At 44.5% G+C, this 26976-nt stretch overlaps 1 protein-coding gene across 2 annotated transcripts; it reads left to right on the forward strand.

Annotated features, from left to right (window-relative positions):
- Nucleotides 1-5725: 5725 nt before the first annotated feature.
- STARD4 (StAR related lipid transfer domain containing 4) lies at nt 5726-16077 on the forward strand. Of its 2 annotated transcripts, XM_052778056.1 has the most exons (6): nt 5726-5868; nt 6170-6285; nt 8276-8325; nt 9909-10035; nt 11132-11246; nt 11804-16077. In XM_052778056.1, the coding sequence occupies exons 2-6, from the start codon at nt 6181-6183 to the stop codon at nt 12028-12030; spliced, it is 624 nt and encodes a 207-aa protein (XP_052634016.1). In that variant the 5' UTR covers nt 5726-5868; nt 6170-6180; the 3' UTR covers nt 12031-16077. The 2 variants fall into 2 exon arrangements, with proteins under 2 accessions (XP_052634016.1, XP_052634015.1); XM_052778055.1 differs by lacking the exons at nt 5726-5868; nt 9909-10035 and having other exon boundaries at nt 6226-6285.
- The last annotated feature ends 10899 nt before the right edge of the window (nt 16078-26976 follow it).

The following is a 26976-nucleotide window of genomic DNA, read 5'->3' on the forward strand; positions in this document are numbered from 1 at the left end:
ACAATCTTTGGTCCTTTCTTCTTCGTCAGCATCTATCAGCAGATGATCTTGGAAATCCTTGCAAAATCCAGTCTTTAAAATCCTCACAACAACTACTTAAAATCCTTGCAAAATCTACTCTGAGAGGCATCCCAACTCGGGGGAGATACTGGATCACAGCCTGCTGCAATCCTGGAGAGCTCAAAGGGTCTCACTTAGGATCACTATTTATAGGATTGCGTGATGACTGACTTTGGTCAATGCATTTCCATTCTGGCCATAATTCTTGTCAGGTAATTCTGGCACCCTCCAAGGCAGGCCATGATCTAAGCAGTAGGAGTTTCAGCTATGGCTCCAGGCAACAGGAGATTCAGGTACGGTTAGGGAGTGCCTAATCATCCTAACTCACTGTACTATAGCCAGGATAACAAAGTACCAGGTTGTCCCAACTCACTGCACAAGAACACAACGTTGGCTGGTCCTGACATCGCAACATGGCCCAGGGTGGGGGCTGCACCACCACAAGAGGAGAAAAAAAAATCTAGGAGTCAACTGCAGGTGAAAAGTAACTGGAGGATTTCTCACAAGATCCTCATAAAGAAGCTGTTAAGTACTGGCTGGATGAGCAGACAGTGAGGTGGACTGAAAAATGGCTGAACAACTGGGCCCAGAGGGTGGTGGTCAGTGGCATGAAGTCTGGTTGGAGCAGTGTGCCCTAGGGGTCAATAAGGGGTCCAGTCCTGTTTAACATCTTCATTAATGAGCTGGATGATGGGGCGGAGTGCACCCTCAGCAAGTTTGCTGATGACAACAAACTGGGAGGAGGAGCCGATACACCAGAGAGTCCCGCTGCTGTCCAGAGGGACCTGGACAGGATGGAGAAATGGGCCAACAGGAACCTCACGCAGTTCAACAAGGGGAAGCGCAAAGTCCTGCACCTGGGGAGGAACAACCCCAGGCACCAGTACATGCTGGGGGCCACCCAGCTGGAAAGCAGCTTGGCAGAACAGGACCTGGGGGTCCTGGTGGACACCAAGTTTAACACGAGCCAGCAACATCTCCTCTACTCAGCACTGGTGAGGCCACACCTGGAGTACTAAGTCCAGTTCTGAGCCACCCAGTACAAGAGAGGCATGGACATACTGGAGAGAGTCCAGCAAAGGGCCACCAAGATGATGAAGGGACTGAAGCATCTCTCCCAGGAGGAAAGGCTGAGAGAGCTGGGACTGTTCAGCCTGGAGAAGAGAAGGCTCAGGGGGGATCTCATCAATATATAAAAGTACCTGCAGGGACAGTGCAAAGAGGATGGAGCCAGGTTCCTTTCGGTCATGCCCAGTGACAGGACCAGAGGCAATGGGCACAGACTGAAACACAGGAGGTTCCCTCTGAACATCAGAAACACTTTTTCCCTATGAGGGTGACTGAGCACTGGCACAGGTTGCCCAGGGTGGTGGTGGAGTCTCTCTCCTTGGAGAAATTAAAAAAGCATTTGGACGTGGTCCTGGGCATCCAGCTGTAGGTGGCCCTGCTTGAGCAGTGGGGTTTGACCAGATGACATCCAGAAGTCCCTGCCACCCTCAGCCATTCATTTTGTGATTCTATGTATCTACAGTGAAGAATAGTTTTAAAGGGCTATAAAGCCCATGTGTTTTGTGCAACACAGAAGGCCTGGGTCTAGAAAGTCTGAATCTTACCAGGAAACTTCGTGCCTGTGCAAAGGCCGTAAACCTGCAGAACTCTGACACATGTGGAGTGTTTTCCACCTTTCACAGTTAAAAGAAGCATATCTGAAAAAACCCAACAACGTTTTGACCTGTATTCACAGTTGTTAAGTACTTCCACTGCTTGGAATTAATGAGATCTCTTGCACCAGTGGACAGGTTCGAGACGGTTCAAGTCTAATGTCCTGGTAACTCTGAGCACAATAACCATCTCAGGAAAACTGAGCGGTCAGAAGAGAATAATGGAAAACACAATGTTCATGACTAAATTGAACACTGGCCTAGGAACAGATCAATTGATCAATCAACCAATCACAGCACTCTTCAATATCCTACAGAAATTACTAATTTGAAAAAAACCCCCAAATTTATTAGTGACATCTCAGGTAGAATTGTACTACAGAACATGTATTGGCACAGACATTGCAGCTACTTTTCATAATTGCATAACTGCTAAAATATTTATGATAATAGCTCAGAATAAGTATGTTGGACTACCTTGGTAATCACCCTACACTGATACACTGTAGTCTATTCACCAGAAAATAAATAGTTTAAAAATCCAGCAAGAAAATGCTGCTTTTTCCTCAAAAGTGTTAGGCAATACTGTTATTTAGGTACATTTTCCTTCTCAAAAAGTTGTATAATGGCTCTTGCCAACCCATCAGTCAAAAGGAACGCAGATGCCCAAAAGAATAAAGGATGACAGGCCCCATTATCTCCAGACCTCTGCATGGGAATTCTCTGATGCCTCTAATTGCACAAGCCTTAGTCAACACTTATACAAAGCAGAAAGCTCCTAATGAAGCAGAAAATTAGGAAAAACCCAGCTTTTCAACTTGTCTGTAGCTATTGATTAGCTGGTAAAAAGCAGTTAGAAAACAGGAAGCCTGATAACACTGATCTCGGACTGACCTTTCTATTTCCAAAATTCAGATTTGATTCTGAAGAGCTGTATTAATTTAATTCTAAAGGGAGATATTGTATCTCCATATGATCATGCCAGCTCAACAGGCAAGGAGCAGCCTTGGGAGGACAGAATGTGGTGTAAAGACAGAACAAGCTTTGTCAATAACTTTTTTAGAGTTCTCTGTGTGACACAAGTTCAAATTATATTTAAGTTTGAGACTATCAAATACATTATTAAGGGCAGCTTGTTAGCTTTAGAATCATAGAATACCAGGTTGGACAGGACCTCAAGGATCAGCTTTCTATCTGGAAAGGGCACTAGAGACATTTAAATTTAAGAGAAATATATTGGTCAGAATAAATTTCATGAGGCAACCATGTGCCATTTGTTCTTCTTCTTCCAACAGTTGGAGTTCAGTTTTGATCCAGTAGAATACTTCAGTACTGTTTTGGATTGCAACCAGCCTGCTGAGTGTCATGTAGGAGTGAGCAAGTTATGTATTAATGGTTCTATGTCCTTTGCTACAAAAGCAGAACTTGGCCCAGTATGTTTGGTAAACTGCACACTTTTTGTTACCTTTAACACACTTGCAAGACATTAGGGTTAGATGTGTACAGTTCCTTGTATTTGAAAACCACCCAAAGTGTCCCCCTTACTATTTGTTATGCATTCTACAGAGGAACACCTTCAGCAATCAAACCCATGTTTAGGCACAGGTTAACTAAAATGAAATGCCAGTAGTTAGTCTCACACTTCTCCATACAACAGTATTTCTAGGATGAAGTATCAGGCATTCTAAGACAACGGTTCATCTTCATAGAGGTGAATGCAGCAGTTTTCAGAATAAATTTAATTTTTTCAAGTTACTTTCAAGTTGGGGGACAGATATATTTGGGCTTTTGACAGTGTTCATGGATCCCACCCATTACGATAATCAAAATTCCCCTGTGCAAGGTGTTACATGACAAGAGGAACAGATGTTCTTCTACAGCAATACGGCATACCTCAGGAGTGAACATGGCTCATGGTGTAATTTGGAAGTGGTTTAGGAGTTACTCCTGCAGAGATGTGCCACAGAGGTCAGGAGGAAGGAGCAGCAAAGGTTCAGCTATGGCATAGTTAGCAACATTTAACATTTGCCTCCTCATAGCACTTTCCTCGCATAGGCACAAGTTTGGGCTGTTGGCACTGTAGGTATTGCTGTAGCTAGTGAAGGAACATAACCCAGGAAACATATACAGCTTCACTTGCACATCAGTTATCTCAGATGCTTCACTGACACTTCGCACTGTACAGTGGGGAAGCCTAAAAGATGCGGAAGTACCTGTCTTACCGTGCTGAAAGCACCCAGTTGGCCCAAATCACCAAATTAACATTTAATATCAGAATATATGTTTCCAGAGGCTTTACAGAAGACTTATAGACCTCCTAAGACTAAGAAACTTGCTTGATGAGCTGCCAGAGCAGCTTTCAAGAGGCCAGGCAGCCTTCCATTAAAATCCATCCAGCCTGTGGAAACATGACACATTTCTACAACTAAGATTTTATTCAAAAATCATAATTTTCCAACAAAAACTTGTAATTCCCTCCTTCAAGAAACAGAAGTTTCCCTATAAAAAACCGAACAGGTTTACATCGGTGGTTTAAACTAGGTAACAGCTCATGGGGAAGGGAAGTCATACTGAAAGGCAAGAAAACACTGGACATCAAGAAGTGCAACAGGGCAGGTAAGAATGGAGAAAGCAGCCAGGGCTGGTCAGATGTACACTTTTTCACCCACAGGAAGATAAAAGACAGGAGTCTGAAGGAAGATGGGTGAATACATTCCTATAATGTTGCTACGTTTTCAGCTCAAAACTACTCTTTTGATTCTGTATTGTAAACTTTCAAGGGTTGCATGTAAGACACCTTCACTTTTTGTTTAGGATGTCCTTAAAAGTACAATCTTTGTTTAGAGACCCATTTTCCTTTAAAGAAAAATGACCAAGACCTGCAAACTGCCAGGGGAGCTAGGGGCACTTAAAAAAGTCTGGTGTAAAGCCATGTATTGAGAACACAACCATGTTCAAAGCGTTCATTTTGGGAGCCAGCACTGGCCAAAATGAACAAGGTACTATCACGCGAAGAAGGTCTGTTGTCCCCCCACTCTTTCTAACCGCTTACTTCTTGCCCCATTTCTTTTTCTGCCCTTCCAAGAGTTTGGTCTTTTTACATGGATGTTGCCCAATATGATTCTGTTGGACTGAGTTGGGTGAAGTCCAGCGAACAGCACAACTCTGCAGAAAACAAGCAGTTACACATACTTTGAAGTTTGCTTCAGCTGTGGGCTGACCGCAGGTGCTGCCTTATGCCGAAGAAGCATCTGGTCTGCTTGCCACTTTCCAGAGCAACCCAAAACTTCAATACTTCCTCAAAAGCCTACTCAATTACATGGCAAGCACTGCTGACTGAAAGCAAGAGTATCCCAAGCTTTCTCCCTGCAATCACTGTGTCACTTGCTGTGCTCTGCACCATCTTAAGCCCTCATGGCTGGGCAAGCATTTTGTTTTCAGTTTCAGGTGCTGTGACAAGTCATAGCTAACAACAACCCGGCAGCATCAACCCAGGGAAGGCGCTCTTCACTGCGCCATACCACCGCATCTGCGCTTGCAGGACAGGCCTCAGCTGAACAGCCCATCCACGGGACACTTCAACTGGAAGGCTGCAACCCCGCGCAAACCTTTATGAAGTCACGGTAAAAAAAGCCTTTACAAGGTGACAGCAACGAGCCACACGTGAGAAGACAAGCCCTGGAGCACACCTAGCCTGCTGACTGAGGCTCGGCCTGCTTCCACGCAGACACAGCGATGCCGTGGTAACTGACGTGCTGTCCCCGCAGCCGATGGGGGACAGCCCGGTGCTACCAGGACAGCAGCGGGCCCCCCCCAAAGCCCGCCCGCCTCGAGCCGCCGTCGCTTATCCCCGCCCCCCTCCCATCACTCCACTCCCTCCACCCAATCAGGGCGCCGCGCTCCTCCGCCGCAGCGAACAGGAGGGCGCCCGCCTTCCTCCGGCTCGTGACGACACGCCGGTGACATGCCGAGAGCTCGCGTGGTGCGAGAAGCAGGCGAGCCCCCCTCGGCGGATCGCGCCGCCATTGGCCGCGCCGGGACGCCGGCTGCGCCCTCATTGGCTGCCGGCGTCGGCCGTTGGGCTGCCGGGCCGGCCGGCAGTGCCGCCAGCGCGGGAGGCGGGGGAGGCGGAGGGCCGCGGCCGCAGGTGAGGGACCGGGCCTGGCAGCGGCCGCGGCAGCGGGGGGCTCGCGCCCGTCACGCGCGCCTAACGGCCGCGGAGCTGCGGGCGTGGCCTGGCGCCGTGGGGCCGGCCGTTGGCTGACGGCCTGCGCCCGCCGCCCGCCCTCACCCGCAGCCGGCGGGGGGGAGGCGCGCCTGGGCGGGGGGGGGTGTCTGCTTTCGCTGTTCAAAGCGCGTGGGTTTAAATGAGTCGTGTTGTTGTTGACGTCCCTAACGCGGTGTCCTGTCCCGATGGGTGCGCCCGTGTAATGGGTACCTTGACGCAGGAGGCAAGCAAATGGATCTCCTGCCGAATTCCGCACCCCTGGCCACGAAACTGCAAAACACCCTGATTCGGTACCACGGCATCGGAGAGAGCGAGTGGCGAGTGGCGAAGAGAACGGTGAGTGGTGGTCTGGGCGGCTGCGTGCGTGCGGCCCGGTGTGTTCCCTCAAGGAGCTGTAGGTCACTTGTTGGCGAGGGTCGGGGGGGGGGCGGTGTGTTACAGCTTATTATGCCGTATAACACGGGTGTGAAACATGAGGCAAATTCTTGCAGGACTTTCATGTGAGAGGCCCTGTGAAATCGCCCTTCTAGGATCATACATCTTTAGATGACAGACTGCGTTTTTCCCGTCTCCAGACATACTCTGTCATTCTAACTGTTTTCAGGGAAGTATCTCACAGAAGAATCCTACCTGTGTAGGACTACAGGCTTTTCTTAAAGCAAAATGCGAAATACTGTTAGCACTAGCAGTGTTGCAAGATGCTCACTGGTGCTTTCAACTAACCAGCCACAGCCTGCAGGTGGGCTTTGCTGGCCTCTGGAATCTCTTTTGTCTATAATGCTTGAGCCCATCATACTTCAGCTTCCAAACGTCTTCCTCTTAAAAAGTGAGATCATTCTCAATTCTTTCTCTCATATTGCTTCATGTTTCCATTGCCATCAGAGCCCCCACATTGTCATAAGTTTCCTTCTATGAAAGGGAATGCAGTTTGTGCTTTCTCCAAGGAGTTTGCCATACCTTCTTCTGAGCTGCTTGGCTTTTCTAAGTCCTGCTTCATCAAGCTAAGCAGACTTTGCTGGTGCATCAGTTCTGGGCTGGGTGAATACTTTTTAGTCCTGTACTGCATAGGAGGTGGAAATGGATTTTGGTATCTCAGTGTAGCAACGTGGTAGGACTGGTGTGGTAAATTTCTGTCTTTGCCCTTTTGCTACAATGGTTTGGATGGGTCTCGTATTTTTTATTTCCTTTGTGAGCAGACATTGATAAGAGAGGGTCAGGTGTTCCAAATGTAACTTGATTATTTACAAAATTAACAAATTCACTGTCTTGAAAGGGAGGAACAGCGTATCCAAGCTTTTCACTCTTGCCAAACACCTATAGCATCTCTGCTCTGCTAAATGCTAAGTCTTATACCTTCATCATTGTTTTCCTTTAGGAAGTTACCTGAATCTCACTGTTTCAGATCACATTACTCACCAGATTTTACCCCTATAAAATTTCCAGTTGGATTTCCTCGCTTCCTCCCTCCCTCCCATCCTTCCTCCCTTCCTTCCTTCCTTGTGTTTTGGTACTGTGCCATGTAAAAGAAATTCAGAGCTTTAGCTACCTGCAAAGGAGATGTGTTTTGCCCCTAAATATCTTGAACACTTCTGGATGCAGTACTTACGCTACTGTTCTTTAGGACATTTGGTCCTTTGTGCTTAAGTAATGATTCCGAATAAAAAGGTGCCATATGGTACTCTAACACCAAAATTCAGAGATTTTGTACAGAGGTTCCATTTCATAGTTAGACCAAAATCAGAAGGTACTGTTTTCTGTATTTTCTATGGCTAACTTTAAAATGAACAGACTACTGCTTGCAAGGCACTTCTAGTCAGGCATCTAGGAGAGAAGGGTAACTTAAGCTTCCTTGTCTGCCACCGTCAGCACCTCCTGCACACATCTGCTTGGTCATGTGTTACAGGAGTGCAAACAGAAGTTGTGTGGTCTTCCTGTCTGAATACTGTCCAGGTAATGGCTTTCCAGTTGCCTTTTAATTGAAGGGCTTTAGCTAGTAATGTGGTTCTGTTATTCTCTATGTTTTCACAGTAAACTGGCTTGGCCTGCCAACTCCTTTTTCTGTGCAGACTTCTAGCATTTGACACTGAGAAAGGCAATTGACTGATTTTTTTTGAAAGAATGGAAGATTACAGGTAAAAGATGTCTGAAACATGTCCTTCTGTTCTTAAGAACAGTGTACAAAAGTGCCCAGGTCAATGAGCACTTTGGGGTGAATCAGTTAATGGTAAATTCATTTGCTTTTCTTCAGAAAAATTGAAGCATTTTCTGGACATCTTATAATTTTGTGTAAGTGACAATTAACATCATATCTTCCATTTTCTTTCAGAAAGATGCAACTGTGTGGCGTAAACCGTCAGAGGAATTCAATGGATACCTGTAAGTTTCCCTGCAGAGCAGACGCATTTTTAAGGTTCCACGGATGTGTTTTGTAGAATTTACAAATGAAGGTTGTGGATTCCGTATCCCTCAGCTACACAAATTGTCCAGAGAAAAAGCTAGGTGGATCACCTAGTGTGCCTATACCATTTCTTTTTAGTGTTATACTTTGATGTTTGGCATTGCATGGTGTCTAGAACAACGAACAATGAAAACTGTGGAACACAGCACAAAACTCCCATTGGCTGAAGTGGACAACAACATATGCCCAGACCTTTTAGAAAGATGGTCTGCAAACCACAGAATTAAGTCCAGCTTCAGTAGGTCCGAAGTGTTACTGGGTAACAACCCAGTCAGTACTTGGACGGTTACAGTTACTATACAACTGCAATAGAGTAAAATACCAAATGTAATTGTGGGAAAGATGTGTGATGTAAAGGCCCTTCCTGTGTGAGTTTCTGTCATGGGCTTCTGCTGGTATCTGTAGGTTTAGGTAGATAAATAGTTACTAGAAAACAGCATTCTGAAGAAACAAAAAGGCGTGTGAAAAGGTAGTGTTTGAAAGTGTCTCAGACTGATACGCTCTGTGGAATTTAAGTCCTGTTAAATCTGCAAGAGCTGATGACCCCAGACACCAAGAGTCTGCTGACTCTGTGCAGGGCCACAGGCACACTGATATCAACAGGTTGTGTAACTTGAACCGCTGCCAAGAGGTCAGTGACTGCTATGTGCCGATGAAGACTCCAGGGTTGTGCATACACTTGGTGAAATAAAGGACACCTTGAAGAACTTTGCAAACACCTACCTAGAAGCCATTGGCATGTTTACGTGGTCCTCCAGTTCTGAGTGTACAGCTGAGATTGGCTCCAGACAGGTAATTATGAGTGAATATGGGTGAACTGCACAAGTGAAGAGATGAATCTGTTGCTTGACTTCTTACCTACTATTAATCAGAACAGCTTAATGAATAAGAAGTATTTTGAAAATAATGGTCCTGATGGATTCTTCCCCTTCAGGAGCTGGAGGCCTAGTAACTCAAGTAAACAAAATCTCTGGTGTCTACTAAAAACATCTGATAATAAATGAATGTTCTGTGATGTCTTATACCAAATTATTTTATTTGGTACTCTTATATGCCACCAGAGCATAACATAGTTTCTCATTAGCTTGGTCCTACTACTGTTACTTCTACTTTATGAAAAATGTTTTTCCCATTGTATTCCTGCTCTCCTTTCTTTCTGCTTTTAGCTTTACTTGTCCCTGGTGGACTCCCTTGCTCACCCAGCAAGAAGAGCAAAATAACAAGTTGTTAGAGAGATAAACATGATGATTTTTATCTGAGGAAGGAGTTTGCCATTTACCAAATACTAATTGCAGCATAAGGACAAAGTTTCTCAGAATAACATTTGTTGCAGAGAAGAATAGATGCAGCTGTAGGTCTTCTTCTGTACAGTTTTTCTCATACAATCGTCCACTGACCATAACTCCAGGTACCAAGGTATTATAGTAAGTGTGCTGCTGCAAATTATTGGAATATTTATAAAGAATTTCTCACGTTTAAATGTAGACATATGTTTCTCTAGCTACAAAGCTCAAGGAGTGGTGGAAGATGTTACTAACAGAATAGTGGATCATATTCGCCCTGGACCTTACAGGCTAGACTGGGACAGCTTAATGACTACAATGGACATCATGGAAACGTTTGAAGAGGTGAAGACTTGTTTAGATTCTTAAGGACTATGTGTATAGATGCATACATGAATTTAACAGTACAGCAGAGCAGTCATTCCAACAATTACTGATATTTTTCTGCCCGTTTTCTGCATGCACATGGGATATTGTGCATACATGTGGTGGGTGACCTCAGATGAGGCTTTCTGGCTGCACAGTTCCTATTCTGAAGCTTGAAGTTCAGCTTTCCATCAATGCTAAAAATAAAGGAGTAAAACTTGGTTGGCCACAATTCTCTTGGACCTGGGAGCTCTGGTAGCCTCTGAGAAAATTCACATATAGAGTGTTACAGTGTGATATTTTATATGCCAAAGCCTTTTCATAGAGCTTGCTTTCTTCTATTCCACAACAAACAAAATTGTGGGTATTAATAATCCACACATACAGAAGCTGCAACCTCTCCCTCTTCCTGAAAAGCTGACTTCACCGTGTGGCAAGGCTTTGTGCTGGGAGCCAAAATAGTTCATACTGAGGGGCAGGACTTTAGCGCTAAAGAAAGGTAGGTTTGAAGTTGATTACAGAATTGCTGGTAGCCTTCCTTTGGTTACTGGTGACATTCAGTATGACTTCAAAACCCTGTGGACATCTGGCTTGAACATGGAATGTGTTTTGCTCTGGCTCTTAAGGAAGATTTATATGGCAAGTTATTTTTGCTAATTATTCCCTAAAATGTATGCAAACTCTATTGTCTTACAAAAAAAGCCTTTTTTGAAGAATTGTTTGCATTCTGTTTTATTTTTCACTTGGTGGCTTAAAAGTACTTGACAGAGAATCTTAGTACCGAGAGAGGCCTCTTGCAATTTATTCATGGTCCTTTCAGACTTCCTAAGTAATGATTAAGCCACATGACTTTCAGTTCCCAGGCATGACACCGTTCTCTAGTTACAAACTTTAAGGATTTAGGCTGAAAACGACACAGCCATTCAGACCTCACTGAAGTTGTTTGCACAGCATAGCTGACAGAGCCTGTGACCTTTGTGGAAAAGGCTAGTTGCCTACAAGCATAAATTTCCCCGTATTCATTATACTAAGATATTTTTGTTTTCTTACCCTCCTTATTCTGTCACTCAACAAGAACTGCTGTGTGATGCGCTACACCACTGCTGGCCAGCTCTGGAACATCATAGCACCAAGGGAGTTTGTTGATTTCTCTTACACTACAAGCTATGAAGATGGGCTTCTAACATGTGGTAAGGCACCACTTACCTCTCTGCTTAATTCTTATTTTGCAACAGCTGCTTGACTTAAGATTTGATTCAAATTAAGTTTAGTTCTGCAGTAAGCATTCAAAAGTGGTGTAAGATGGTCTCCAACAAGTATTTCAAAGGTGTTTTAACACTTTACAGATTTAAAGAAGTATACAAGTTACTGGTTTACCCATGAGCCATCGCTGTATGCCAAGTTTCACTTATGCCAACTGTGGGACAGGAGTCATAGAGACAAGTTGAGTGCTCTGACTCAGCTCTAAGGCAAACTGGGTGGAGTAACAACTTGCTCAACTTGCTAGTAAATGGGAGGAATGTCTTTTTATGTCAGAATTTCTGCTTATCAAGCTATGCTTGTCTGTTGTGGAGTTTGGATGAAGAGCAGACAACTTATATGCATGAAAGTACCCAGAATATAACATGTGTCTGCCACTTGTACTAAATTCCCCAAGCAGAAACTTGTACATTTTAGATTTACCGTACCTTTATTTTTCTATCTGTCTCAAATTAATTTCCCTTTTTTTGTTTGTTTTCCTTGATAGGTATAAGCCTAGACTATGGAGAGGTGAGACCTAACTTTGTCCGTGGATTCAATCACCCTTGCGGTTGGTTCTGCGTCCCTCTTAAGGACTATCCTAGCCACAGTCTTTTGACAGGCTATATTCAGACCGAACTGCGAGGGATGCTACCACAATCTGCAGTAGACACTGCCATGTCTAGTACCCTGGCCAATTTCTACTCAGACCTCAAAAAGGCACTGAAAACATAGACAAACAGTGACTTGAAAGCCCATGCGTTTCTTGCAATCAAATTATATTGTTTAGCGTAGCATAGGTTAGCTGCTGAGTTAAGAGGTGAGTAACATTGTTCCTGAATGATACCTGAACCTTTAAGTTGAGGGATCCAAACTTTACCAAGTGCTTTTTGATGTGATACTTAGCATACATTCCTAATTTCACAGTGAGAGATTCTGTTTCCTGCTCAGTACTCTGCAGCTGTGTGAGGAGTAGTCTGAATCTATAAACCCCTGACTTCCTAGGTAGAAGACGCAAGATGTGTCTGTGGGCTTGAAGAATGCAGCATGAACTCAGCTCTCACCAACAGTATTGAGAGTGGAGTGCTCAGGATTTTGCTGGTGCAGGTCGCTGTACAGGCAGCATCTCATTGAAAATGTAATTTGATATATATATATTTTTATATTTACTTCAATTTTTTGATTTATTTAGTTTGTACAGGTGCATCTGTAATTTGTTTTTAAAAAATTCCTTTGATTTATCATAGGGATATTACATAGCTAAGTTGTTAAATGATACTATTCATAAGAAAGCTATTCACTCTTGTTAGCAAAAATAAGTATTCATTATTGGCATTTCTTCAATGTTCTTACTGTAACTTAACTGTTGTATATAACAGTCTCACTGCATAGATAAAGAAATGCCCTTACAGCTGATCCAAAGCTCATTTAAGTTGTCAGGTGTCTTTCCGTAGTTTTTAGTGGGCTTTTAATCATACAGTTGTCAAAATAGCAAACCTCCAGTGGACCTTCTGTGATACTCTGCACTTCTAAAGAATTTTTACTTAAATTTGCATGTAATTGGGGGGGGGGGGTTGGTTGTCTTCCTTAACTTAAAATCCTGGAATTACTAAAGCAACAGAAAGGACCACTAATTTGCTTCAGATGTAGGCACTGGTGTAGCCATAACCGCACAGACTGCCAGCATGCTGGTACAGCGCACTGCAGTGTTCAGTGGTAATACCCCTAGACTGATCTTTGCAATAAATGGAGTTAGCATCTTAAAACATGAGCAACTGAAGGCCAAAGCTCAAGCTGCAGAATTGCTTGGATCTGCTGGAGGATGGAGGGTCAAATTTTTAAGGATATTTAGCCACCTAACGATGCTGACAGGTGCATAGCAGGGGCTTTCAAAAGATTACTGTCTGTGCTGCTAGGATCCTGAATTCACTTTAAAACCTGACATTAAGCTTTTAATGTTGGTATGTGTGATTTGCTCAGGTGGGGTTGTAATATCCCTATGCTTTACCAGTGGTAGTAGAGGCAAGTTTAGCTGTGTAGTAGTTAGGGAAAGTACCTTGGAGCCCTAATATTTTGGGGCCAGTTGTATACATACAATCCAAGGACTGGTAATGAACTCTCAGAAAAAAAAAAATTCAGATGAAAGTTGTTCCACTGCAATATTGGCTCTTTTGACTCTAGCCACTGTAGCTGAACTCTGAACAGTGAGGGCTTTTCTTTCTCATTGCTCAAGCAGAGGCAGAAAAAACATGACACCAAATACAGTGAGGGCTCTTCTAACGTGCTTCATGTATTAAGGCATTTAGTACTGTTAAAGACAGTTAAAAACAGTGGCATCAAACAGCCTTTGGTGTCTTCATAGGCAGAAAATGTCAACTCCATGTTGGGTTTTGTGTATTCTGCAGTTCCTTTTAAACTCCTTGGTTACTCTTCCCATCTCTTCTATCTTCCTTGTTTGCCCTGCAGTACTGGAAGTTCACAAGGTGATCCTTCACCACCAAGGACACTTAAGGAATCGGTGTCAGCAGACGCGCTTGTTCCTAAATGCTAGGGTTCACTCGTTTCTAGTACTGGTACAGAGGCAAGTGTGAAAGCCCTAGCAATCCTGCTCTGTGGGATGAATGCTGACATGATTATAGAGGAAGCTGTGTGAAGTGTACCATATTTATTCTTCCCAGTTATAAAGACTACATGTATAGTGAATCTGCATATTCATGTCTTCTTTTTTTAAAACTGCTGGGACTGACTAATTGAGGGGTTGTGATACAGATGTATATAGAGACAAATATTCCATTGCTCTGTAAAAAGCCCCATTTAAATCTACACAGAGGCACTTCAGTGCTCGAGAAATCAGTCAAAAGGAGCACAAGACATGGGGTGATGTTTGTACAACACTAGGTGCTGCAGAAAGATTAAGAGGTCCCTGTTCCAAACACCCATTATAAGAGCTGTAACACCTCTAGAGTATCTATCCTTATTCAGTGTTCAGTGAAATGTTTTTTTATGGTTTCAGTGAAGATAGGCTGGTGAAGCACAGAGCAGCTGAAGAAAGAAGAACTTGTGTTTAAATGGAAGAAAATTGCTAGCGTATTTTAAGTATGATGATGTTTTTAATAAAAATTTCTCCGTGCAGGTTTCCTTTTTATCAACAGGGTTGTTTTCAGTAACAGGCCTAGAAATGGAAAGATTTTGTGAATGAGAGTAAAGTTTCTGAAAGCAAAGTAGGCCTTCTATTTTGCATTATAGTAATTAATTCCTTAAACACTGATTAAACTGGCTTTGTGTGTTTTAACATAGTCTATTGCTTCTGCCAATGATTCTGAACACTCAGGTGAATAACAGAGTAGAGACTACTGGAGACAGAGAACAGAGACAGATTTTTTTGTTGTTTTTTTAATCAATAGAAGAGCATAGTACAATTCTCCAGTTTTCAGATGAGCAAAAATCGTGGAAGGTGCTAACAGATTTTAAGGATTTATTTTGGGGAATCTCACACTTCTAAAATTTTTTCTGATTTAGGAGTGCAGTGATTGACAATGTATGCTGATTATGCTGCTGAAGCAATGCATAGCTGATATCCCTACAGTCATTATTCCAAGCAGTTCAGCTACAGAGTGATACAGAACTGGAAGAAAGGTGTCCAGTTTCATAGTGTGTTGTATTTATTTGAAACCAAAACTTACTTTCTTTTTATATAGCTAAGGATTGAGAGGAGTGTTAGGTCTTGAAGCAGAGCTGTTCTTTAATGAGAGTACATTCAGAACCAAGAAAGCCACAAAATCAAGCACTTACCTGATCAGAACCTCTTTTCCCACCATGGCATTGTTTTCCTCCTAAGTTATTGGACAATCTAGATGGAGCCAAGACAGTAAAAACAGGAAAGCAGTTGAAGTGACAAAGTGCAGGAGCCCATGTTTTGCTTATTAGGAGGCAGCAGGAGACAAAGTAAATTACCTAGTATAGATTTCTGTCATCTTCACAGCAGCAGAATTTCTGCAAGTTTGTGAGGTTTGCCAGTACTTGAGAGTGTTTCAGTTAAATTGGAATATAGTTATCTGAAAACAACTTCTGAACGAGGTGCCCAAGAGTAGCAGTGACCAGTTTTTGCTAGGGGAATGGCATGTATATAGGCACATCAAAATTATTTTTATATGACCAGTATTTTTAAAAAAAACTTAGTTTTTCAGGGGTTTAGGCAATATGACAGTCTAATCTTTGGCACTTAACTGGGTGCTCTGTGTGTGGATGGGAAAGGTGGCTAAAGATAAGACCATTTTCATGATTGGCTTCTGTTCCTCATTTAAAACCTCCAGCATTAAACCTTGCCTGTATTGTGCTTTTTATTTTAAATATGCAGAAGGTAGAGACTGGGCTAAGTTCAACTTGGGAGCAATTCAGGGTACTCTACTACAGCCTGCTCGGAGGTGGACCAGTACTTCAGATAAATGCTCTGGGAATGGTACAAGCCCTGATCTCAAATTTGATGAATTTATAAACATGAAACATGATGAATTTATAAAACATGAAAACAGCATATAATTCCTCCAGTAATCATAAATAACCAGAACTGTTTTGATGGTGTGAGCTGGTGATTCAACGTAGGAAGTTCACTGCTGTAAAAGGCATAATTCTAGTGAAACCAGTCAAGTTGTGCCTACATTCAGAAAGTCAAAGTCAGTCTATCTTAACAGTGTTTTCAGCTGACTGTGTTCAGCACTTAAGAGATTGTATTTCTATTTTGAATGCAATTGCAGAATAAATTAAAACATGGATTCCAACAGACTCATGATGTAACTTTTTCAATACTTGCGCAGGCAGATGTGGTGTTCAGTTACTTTTTGGGGCGTTACATCTGATGATGTAGTTCATCTTCAGCTGTGTGGTGATCTCTAATGCTATCAATTTGTATCCTTGAATTTGAAAGCCCAAAAGCCTCTCTTTACTTACAAACTTGATTTAGGCCGAGGCAGATGCACAACTCAGATTTCTGCTAAATGGAAATCTCTTGAAAACTGTACAAACAGGATTTTCTCACAGCTTGAATTCTAAAAATATATATAGTTTTTTGTAATGACCCCATGATTGCTGTGGAAGAACTTTCTTATTGTGTCTTAATATTACTTACCTTTTGGCATGTTTAAGAAATGGTTTATTAACCATAAAAATTAAGTTAATCCAAAACACATGAGCATGTAGCACCTTGCGAAAGGCATATAGATGTACATTAAGGTTATAAAGCACACTGTAACGTGTATTTTGACATGTATTTAATTAGCACCTACAGAAATGTATCTTACGTAGAACGTTCCCTTGTTTCTCTTACTAAACCTGCATAAAGGCAGGAGAGTTCTGTAGCATTTGACTTCAGAGCAAAGAGCTGCAGTGCTCTTCTGTTGCTGAGAAAAGGAACTGTGACCTCTGAGATACAGCACTCTCTCATAGGGCTTGCATCATGTCGCCTTCTGCAAAGCAGGGTAGGAATAGGTACAGAGGCCTCTTTGGATCTTTGGAAAATTATTAAGGATATTAATTAGAATTATTAAAAAAATAGTGATGTTTAAACCTATTTCCTGGTGAAAGAGAATATGACGATGGGAGAGACAATAATAAATCTATGCTAAATATTAAATTTTCTCTAGGAAAGAATATATCCTGAAGTCCCAGGCCACAATTTAAACTTTGTAATACATTCTGCCTTTTCCAGTCCTCACTGAGCTGTGCTGGTGACTCAGTTTTACAGTACAGATAGGAACTGATTATTGTGGGGTTAACCTTCCTTGTGATTTTGCCACTAGCGGGAGATTTGAACGCGGCGTAACGGTCAGCAGCGTTCAGTCAGCGGCGAGGCCAGCAGAGGCGACGGTAAGTCGGCGGCTAAGCGCTAGACTGAGGCGGACAGGGAGGTTCCCGAGGCCCGGGAGCGCCGGGGAAGGGCGGAGGGACCCGGCCGGAGCCGGCGGCTCTCGCGGGAGAGGCTGACGCCGCGTGGGCGTTGCCAGGGGCAACCGCGGGAGATTTGAACGGCCCCGAGGCGCGCCGGCGACCAGGAGCGCCGCGGCAGTTTGCGCAGGCAGGGCGTGCAGGTAGGGCGCAGCCCCCCCCTCTTCCCAGCTCGAGCAGGCTGCTCAAGTGGTGGGTGTCGGCCCAGAGGGAGACCCAGGTATGGTTGCCGCTCGGGGGAAAGCCATTGTTAGGAAAAATATGGCAACGCAGACAGAGGTCCCATGTAAACATGCAACTGTCCAGGTCTCTGGCTGCAGGGAGTGCCTAGTCTATCAATCAGAAATGATGGAGGTCAGTGGGGACACCTCTTGTGTGAGGTGTGACCAGGTGAGTGATTTGCTTAGCCTGGTGGTAGAGCTGAAGGAGGAAGTGGAAAGGTTGAGGAGTATCAGGGAGTGTGAGAGAGAGGGAGATAGATTGGTGGGCCCACACCCTACCATCCGTGAGGCAGGGGCAGCAGATGGAGGCTCCGCAAGAAGCGGAGGTTCCCCTGCCCTCCTGCCACCAGGCAGGAGGGGACCTAAGAGATGGAGGGGAATGGATACAGGTCCCTGCTCGGGGAGGCAGGCAAATCCGCTCCCGGTCTCCCTCACCTTCCCAGTTGCCCCTACTCAACAGGTATGGGGCTCTGGAACTTGAGGACCAGGCCAGTGAAGATCAGGGTGAAGATGAAGCCCTATCTAGGGTGATGCCTAAGCCCAGTCGGGCAACCCCACGCATTCTCACATCCTCTGAAAAAAGAAAAAGGAGGGTAATTGTTGTAGGCGACTCCGTCTTAAGGGGGACAGAGGGCCCAATATGCAGACCTGACCCATCCCACAGGGAAGTCTGCTGCCTCCCTGGGGCCCGGGCAAAAGACATTACCAGGAAACTCCCTGGTCTGGTTCGGACCTCTGATTATTACCCATTGCTGGTTGTGCAGGTTGGCAGTGATGAGATTGCAGAGAGAAATCCAAAGGCAATCAAAAGGGATTTCAGGGCACTGGGACGATTAGTAGAAAGATCGGGAGCACAGGTAGTGTTTTCCTCAATCCCTTCAGTGGCAGGGAAATACACTGAAAGGAACAGGAAAACACACCTGGTCAATACGTGGCTCAGAGGCTGGTGCCATAGGTGGAATTTTGGCTTTTTTGATCATAGGGAGGCTTACACAGCACCAGGCTTGCTAGCGACAGATGGTGTCCAGCTATCTCAAAGGGGAAAAAAGATTCTCGCTCATGAGTTGGTGGGGCTCATAGAAAGGGCTTTAAACTAGGTTCGAAGGGGGTAAGGGATAAAACTACGTGCACCAGAGATGAGCTTGGGGCCAGCGTGCCGATGTTAGGGGTGGATTCGATGACCCAGCTCAAATGCATCTATGCCAACACACGAAGCATGGGCAATAAACAGGAGGAGCTGGAAGCCATTGTGCAGCAGGATAGATATGTCTTAGTCGCCATCACGAAAACATGGTGGGACGACTCCCATGACTGGAGGTGGTGGGGTGGCTTTCTATGTTAGGGAATGTTTTGACTGTACAGAGCTACACGATTCTGATGACAAGGTGGAGTGCTTATGGGTGAGGATGAGAGGGAAAGCCAATAAGGCAGATATTGTGCTGGGAGTCTGTTATAGACCGCCCGACCAGGTTGAAGAGACGGATGAATCGTTCTACAAGCAGCTGGCAGTAGTCTCAGAATCGTGTGCCCTTGTCCTTGTGGGGGACTTTAACTTTCCAGACATCTGCTGGAAATACAACACAGCAGTGAGTAAACAATCTAGGAGGTTCCTGGAGTGTGTGGAAGATAACTTCTTGACACAGCTGGTGGGTGAGCCAACCAGGGGAGGAGCCTTGCTAGATCTGTTGCTTATGAACAGGGAAGGATTGGTGGGAGGTGTGATGGTCGGAGGCCGTCTTGGGCTTAGTGACCATGAAATGATAGAATTTTCAGTTCTTGGTGAGGCAAGGAAGGTGGTCGGCAGAACCACCACTATGGACTTCTGGAGGGCTAACTTTGGCCTCTTCAAGGCACTGGTTGAGAGAGTCCCTTGGGAGACAGTCCTGAAGGGCAAAGGGGTCCAGGAGGGATGGACATTCTTTAAAAAGGAAATCTTAATGGCTCAGGACCAGGCTATTCCCATGTGCCGCAAGTCAAACTGCCGAGGAAAATGACCGGCTTGGCTGAATGGGGAGCTTTTGCTAGGACTTAAGAAAAAAAGGAGAGTTTATAATCTCTGGAGGAAAGGGCGGGCAACTTGGGAGGAGTACAGGGATCTTGTTAGATCATACAGAGAGAAAATTAGAAAGGTGAAAGCTCAGCTAGAACTAATTCTGGCCGCTATTGTAAGGGACAACAAAAAATGTTTTTACAAATATGTTAACAGTAAAAAGAATCCCAAGGAGAATATCTTTCCTTTAATGGATACAGAAGGGAACGTAGCAACCAGTGATGAGGAAAAGGCCGAGGTACTTAATGCCTTCTTTGCCTCAGTCTTTAGTAGTGAGTCCAGTCATCCTCAGCGTACTCTACCCCATGAGCTGGAAGGTAAGGATGAGGAGCATAACATACCCCCCTTAATCCAGGAGGAATTAGTTAGGGACCTGTTACGCCATCTGGACACTCAGAAATCTATGGGACCTGATGGGATCCATCCAAGAGTACTGAGGGAACTGGCAGAGGTCCTTGCCAAGCCACTCTCTATCATCTATCAGCGTTCCTGGTCAACAGGGGAGGTCCCAGAGGACTGGAGGCTTGCCAGTGTGACTCCCATTTATAAGAAGGGTCGGAGGGAGGATCCGGGGAACTACAGGCCTGTCAGCCTGACCTCGGTACCGGGGAAGATTATGGAACGGTTTGTCTTGAAAGCGCTCACATGGCAACTCCAGGATAAGAGGGGGATCAGGCCCAGCCAGCATGGGTTTACGAAAGGCAGGTCCTGCTTGACCAACCTGATCTCCTTCTATGACCAGGTGACCCGCCTAGTGGATGAGGGAAAGGCTGTTGATGTTATTTTCCTAGACTTCAGCAAGGCCTTTGACACTGTCTCTCATGGCGTACTCCTTGAGAAGCTGGCGTCTCGTGGCCTGGATAAGTGCAGTATTCACTGGCTGAAAAACTGGCTGGATGGCCGAGCCCAGAGGGTAGTGGTGAATGGGGTGAAATCCGGTTGGCGGTGGGTCACGAGTGGCGTTCCCCAGGGCTCGGTGTTGGGGCCTGTTCTGTTTAATATCTTTATTGATGATTTGGATGAGGGGATTGAGTGCACCCTCAGCAAGTTTGCAGACAACACCAAGTTGGGAGGCAGGGTCGATCTGCTTGAGGGTAGGAAGACTCTACAGAGAGATCTGGACAGGCTGGATCGATGGGCTGAGGCCAATCGTATGAAGTTCAACAAGGCCAAGTGCCGGGTCCTGCACTTCGGTCACAGCAACCCCATGCAGCGCTACAGGCTTGGGGAAGAGTGGCTGGAAAGCTGCCCGGCAGAGAAAGACCTGGGGGTGCTTGTTGACAGCCAGCTGAATATGAGCCAGCAGTGTGCCCAGGTGGCCAAGAAGGTCAACGGCATCCTGGCCTCCATCAGAAATGGTGTGGCCAGCAGGAGCAGGGAGGTGATTGTTCCCCTGTACTCGGCACTGGTGAGGCCGCACCTCGAGTACTGTGTTCAGTTTTGGGCCCCTCACTACAGGAAAGACATTGAGCTGCTAGACCGTGTCCAGAGGAGAGCAACCAAGTTGGTGAGGGGCCTGGAGCACAAGTCTTATGAGGAGCGGCTGAGGGATCTGGGGTTGTTCAGTCTAGAAAAGAGGAGGCTGAGGGGAGACCTTATTGCTCTCTACAACTACCTGAAAGGAGGTTGTAGTGAGGTGGGTGCTGGTCTCTTCTGTCAGGTGTCTGGAGATAGGACAAGAGGAAATGGCCTCAAGTTGAGGCAAGGGAGATTTAGGTTAGATATTAGGAAAAATTTTTTTACTGAGAGGGTTGTCAACCATTGGAATGGGCTGCCCAGGGAAGTGGTTGAGTCACCATCCCTGGAGATATTCAAAAAGCGAGTGGACAGGGTACTCCAGGGCATGGTTTAGGGGGCATGGTTAATGGTTGGACTCGATGATCTTGAAGGTCTTTTCCAACCGAAATGATTCTATGATTCTATGATTCTATGAAAACAGGCACAGATGATAACAGCACATGACAGAGATATCTGTGCACGTTTCACAGCTGACGACACAACAAGAGATGTCATATCTGGGTTAAGGTGCCCCAAATCCCAACACGTTATCCAGAACTGTCTCTTCCAAAGTGATTTTCTTTAAAATTTCTCTTTTAGTAAGTCAAGTCATTATGGCTACCTAACAATCCTCGAAAACACTTATTTGATACAGGCAACATAGATGCAGCTATAAGAAGATCAGTTACTGCCCAAAGTGTAATCAGAAACTGACCTTGCTCAGGCCTTCTGTGGACCAGTCTGGCTGTGCCCTGGGATGCCTAATAGACAGCATTTGCTGACCTCTGTACCTGGTCCTGCTGACCTGCTGGCCAGCACAGACCCAGCTCTGAGGCAGGTTATGACCCTGGAGAGCAAATTACTGTCCCAAGTAAGATTCCCTGACTTTCTCAGGGTGTCAATCTGAGTGCTGCCTTTAATGTGGGTTCCAGTTAGACAGCACTATGGCTAGCATGTTGGTGTTACTAATTCAAGCTCCAAGGCTCACTGGGGATGCAGGGCAGGGCTCAAGGGGTTGCATCTGAGCAGTTGCAAACATGAGTACTTTGTTATTTGGGTACCAGATGACCCCTCCTTGTCTGTAAGCCTAACAGGATTTTGAGCTCCTGACAATTTGGAGGAAGAAGGAAAGAAATTGCAGCATGCTTGCTCACTGGAGCATGAGGAATGTGCCCACAAACCAGCATCTGTCATGCATACAGGATTAAGCACGGAGCCCCTATGTGCACAGCCATCTCTGATGAATTTCATGCGGTCTCCCTGTCTCAACCAATCAGGCTAATTTAAAAGATACAGTTAAAACATGAACATCTGTACAGAAACACAGCCCATTAGAGTTGAGATGCTGAAAGTTTCCCAAGACCAGCAGGTGTAGTAACCTTCACCAGAAGACCGTTGTACATCAAGGAGTTAGTGACCCACACAGCTGTTAAGCTGAGCTGGGCCAGGCCTGTGCTGCACTGTGCATGTTCCCTGGCTGCAGGATGAACTTACCCAGTTAATGATAGCAGAGGAGCCTGCAGGCAGCTCTCACTGGGTGCCAGCAATTACACCTCCTGCCTGGCCTTGCCTGTATCTAAAGGTGCAGTGAGAAATTCTTGTGTAGACATCCTTCCTGCTTGACAGTGGAAATGATAAGTAGTTTGATGAATGAAATGATGAATTGTTTTAAGAAAATCCTGTAATAGCTCAAATAACAAAAAATGGGGTAACCCTTCCGTGGGCAGGATCTGCACAGCATGCTGTGCCAGAGGCCTGTTTGATGCTTCACAAGTCAGGGTTCCCAGCATTGGAAGGGATGCAAAATTGTCTATACTACCCTGTCTTTCTTTATTGTGTTAGCTCTCATAAATAGCACTTCAAAGGATACTTTACAGAGTCTGATTGCCTTTTTACTGAGATCATAAAGAACAAACACTTCCTGGTGCAAAACAGCAGGTAAGATGAAGAATCAAGTATTGTATTTTATTGGCAAATGGGCAAAACATCTTTCTGTTCTGCCTGTCTGCCTCCCAGCCTGTACCAGGGAAACCGAACTTTTGAGGAAAAGAAGTTGAGGAAACCTGATGGCCATCACATCTTCTACCTGCTACACACCTCTTGCCTAAAGAAATAGAAGTATGATTAAAAAAAAGAAGTAAGGAAGAGGGAAGATGCCTTTTGTGCATTATTTTTTTAAAATGTCAAATAAAAGTATAGAGAATTCACAATGCATGTAAAAATATCGAATCATTTCCCAAAACATCTGCATCCTTGCATGTTTTACACAAAAAGTTACTTGTACATGTACAACGTGTTGAAGGAGGAAGGTGTTTTAACTGCTCAGAAGGACACCAGAACTACAAAACCCCAGGGCTTTATAAAGAACCAGACTGCACCAGGCACCAGCAGAAATGCAGATTTTTGTTAGTTATGAGGCAGGATGGTTTTGTTTAACTCCCCAGCTATCCTAACTTACAGGCAGTACCTCTGAGTAGTTCTGTCAGGTTAGAGATTTGTTAGCTCTTTCTTATGCCCCATTTTCTTGTTTGTGTCAAGCTCACCGTAAAACCAGTGTAAAGTTACAGTGTAACACAAGCTTCCACACCGCTATTTGATGTGCTATTTTTAAGAAGTTGGTCCAAAGCACAAAAATCTTGAGCTCCAGGGCGAACTCAAAGTCTGTAAGACCCAACTCCTATACATGCTCTCTTCTCTCCCTTTGACTTTCCACTGCCCTTTTCCAATCTGTTATGGAGATGGGAAGAAGATGAAACTGTAGAACCTGTATCTTGCCTCAGCTTGGGAAAAGATTAAGCAGCATCCATGGAAGTGCCAGATTAGTTTTTCTGGAGCACTGTTACCATGCAGAATGTCTTGCAAAGCTTATCATAATTTATTTTTTACATCCCTCAGGGGTTTTGAAAAATCATCTCCCACAAAGGGGTGTGAACGGACTCTGCATTCAAGCAGTTTGCACGCCTAAGGAGCTATAGGTGGCAGGAATAACAACCTGCAGCAGTACAAGACAGTGGCCAACTGGCCAAGCAGCTGTTCGGCAGACATGTGGCAGTTGTGACCCATGGCAAACTGAGCAGTAGGGAACACCACTAAGGGTGCTAAATGATTGATATGGAAACAGAGCAGAGAAACAAAAAATAATCCTTCCAACACCCCAGTCTTGCCAAGGCCTCCACTCAGGTACCACATGCAGCTTTGGGCTACATAGCTTTTGGCTGCATAGTTCAAGACAGAGAGTAGTCAATTACAGGCAGAAAATCCATATGCAAGCAAGAAGAGTAGTGAAAGACCTAGGGTGTGTGACCTGTGGGAAAGGACTTGGTTTGTGCTGCTGAGAGAGGAGGATGCTGAACAAAGGAGGGTTTAATAACCTTTGGAATCATAAGAAATGGTTGCAGAAAACAGATCACCATGATAGACAAACTTAACTGCAACAAAAAGACCCAGAACTTTATAAAATACTTTCCAGTCATAAGAGTAGCAAAATTATTTGGTAGATTGCACAAGGAAGTGGCAGTGCCTTCACTGCTGTAGGTCTTTAAGAACAAGTGAGACAAGCATCTTACCTTGCATAACCCTCCCCAGGGCACAGGGATAGCCTGGACAACCTTACAAAGGTCTTTCCAGCCTTCCAGTTCTGTACTCCACCACTAAAAACAGATTTAGTTTATTATCCAGCTGCTAAGGTTTTGAGGGAAGAGAAGGGGAAATGCTATGCCAAGTTGGAATTAATTCAAGACTGTGCTATATAAACAGGTAACAGTTATCATTACATCTCCCTATAATGATTACTATTGTTCCTTACCCTACGCTGAGCTTTACCTGTCAGCAAATAATAGATGTAAGCATTTCCAGATTTACTAGTTTATTTAGCATCAGATCAGTCATGCAAGCCACTTATGAAAAATAGACTTCCCACCATCAAAGCATATTCTCATGGCTTATCAGCATTTCCATGCAAGCACACAAGCAGGTACATTGGTCCCAAGTACAATACACTGAAACAACAAAACTGTCAGTTTTTTCTGGTTCCAATTTCTCTCTGGTTCATTTGCACAGCATCAGAAAAGTTACTACACAAACAGGCTTAGTCTGAAGTAAAAGTGTACAGTTAAACAAGCAGTCCATAAACTTACATTTAGTCGCTAACATCTTTGCTAGTACAAGCAAACAGTGTTGACAGTACAGGATTTCTTACACATTAAACAGTAAAAGAAGGAGTCAGATACACAGGACATGGAGCTAATTTGAAAAAGTCTAATAGATGTATGATATTTTTCATTGTTATTATTAAGAGCCCAGCCACCATTGCTCTGAGATCAACGAACTTCTGTAAGAGGCTTATAAAATACTTTGTGTTACACGTCAATAGCCCCATTTGTCTGTCTTGGCAGCATCAGCACATACCTGAACCATGCAGCATATACTCCTCTTGAATTAACAGAAGCACAAAACCTGCTTACGGTTTTGTCCTCATACAGCCTCAAAGGCAAGAGCCACCAGGAACCTGCAAACCAAGGTCAAGCTAGACACAAGCCCTTGAAGTATCACATTTCTTCAGGTTAAAACCAGCTTAAGCTGATGAGCTCCTTACTGGGGGTCTGGAGCAGCCAGCCAGACTCTACTTGGTACCTCCCAGTCTTGCCAGGGCATGGTGGTATAGCTGCTTGGGACTAACAAACTGCTTCCCCCAGGTGAGACAGACTCCATGACTCTTCCCCTCTCCTCCCACCCCCTTGGAAGCTGGATCACCCACCCTTGCTGTTCTGAAAGATCACCCCATTTATCTTATTCTTAGGGACTAGGGTTCACCCTCCACCTCTCCATCTTTCCTTCTCCCAGATCACCTGATCAATTCAGATCACAAGTATAGGCCTCTCAGCACCGTGCATTCTTGGGGGGGGGGGGGAGAACAACCAAACCCCAGAACAATGTCCCTTATGGAACATTAAATGAAATTTCTGCTATTTAATCAGAAGCATTAGCATGACTTCTTATGAGCATGTGGTGTGAACAGGGAAGTGGTTCCTCTTGTGCATAGTAGTATGAAGACACAGCTGGATTTAGCTCTCAGCAGCTAGTATTTTAACTGTTCTTGTTTCTAATTACTTTCGGTAAAAAAATCTCTTAGTTTGTAATTACTGTTTCCCTGCAGCCAAGATGGTAAAGATTTGAGCAGAGCAAACAAGGTACGCACCACTACACTGAGGGCAGTAGGTTGGTGGTGGCACCAGCCTGGGACCCTCTGCAGCATCCCATGGATCACTGTCATTCCCAAGGAAGATACTTCTCAGGGAGAACACTGCTGCAACAGGATTTAGAAAATCCTTCAAACATTTTTTTTTCTACATATGCATACAGTCCATTTGCTTAATTTCATGAAATGTTTCTTCACAAACTCCTGTTTGTTATTAAAGACTACTCCAGCAAGCTGAGGAAGAGACTGGGAGCCATATTAATAGTACAAACAAAACAGCCTTGATGTCTTACAAATGAAAAGCAGTGTCAATGGTGAGGTTTTTCCCTCTAGAGGAGGCTGGTGCCGGATACATTTGTGCTACTTTCATAAACATGGCTGATGGTGATGTCTGGAAAATAATAGAAATCAGGGGACCTGAGAGCTTGGAGGAAATACTTGTAGAAGCTTTTCACCTTATTCCTTGTCCAGGCAAAGCTAAGAAAGAGCTCTCTTTGGCATGCTCCATAGCAAAATTCACTGGTGTTTTTGCTGTGGGTGTTTATTGTTTGGCAGTACTTAGGGATTTGTGGTAGTGGTTGTGCTCGTTCATGTAAAGTTAGCATCTGTAAGTAATGCAATCATGCCTTGGGATTTGTTTTTTCCTAGATACCCAGGTTCTTGTGGGTATGGTAGCTGTAATTTCTCACAGTGCAACGCAGCTATTTGGAGCTAACATGTGGAGGGTTTTGTGGTTAATGTCTGTAAAAACTGTGCCTTAATCTGCAAAGATATTC

The sequence above is a fragment of the Harpia harpyja genome, chromosome Z (assembly GCF_026419915.1).
Source record: "Harpia harpyja isolate bHarHar1 chromosome Z, bHarHar1 primary haplotype, whole genome shotgun sequence".
NCBI classification, from domain to species: Eukaryota; Metazoa; Chordata; class Aves; order Accipitriformes; family Accipitridae; genus Harpia; species Harpia harpyja.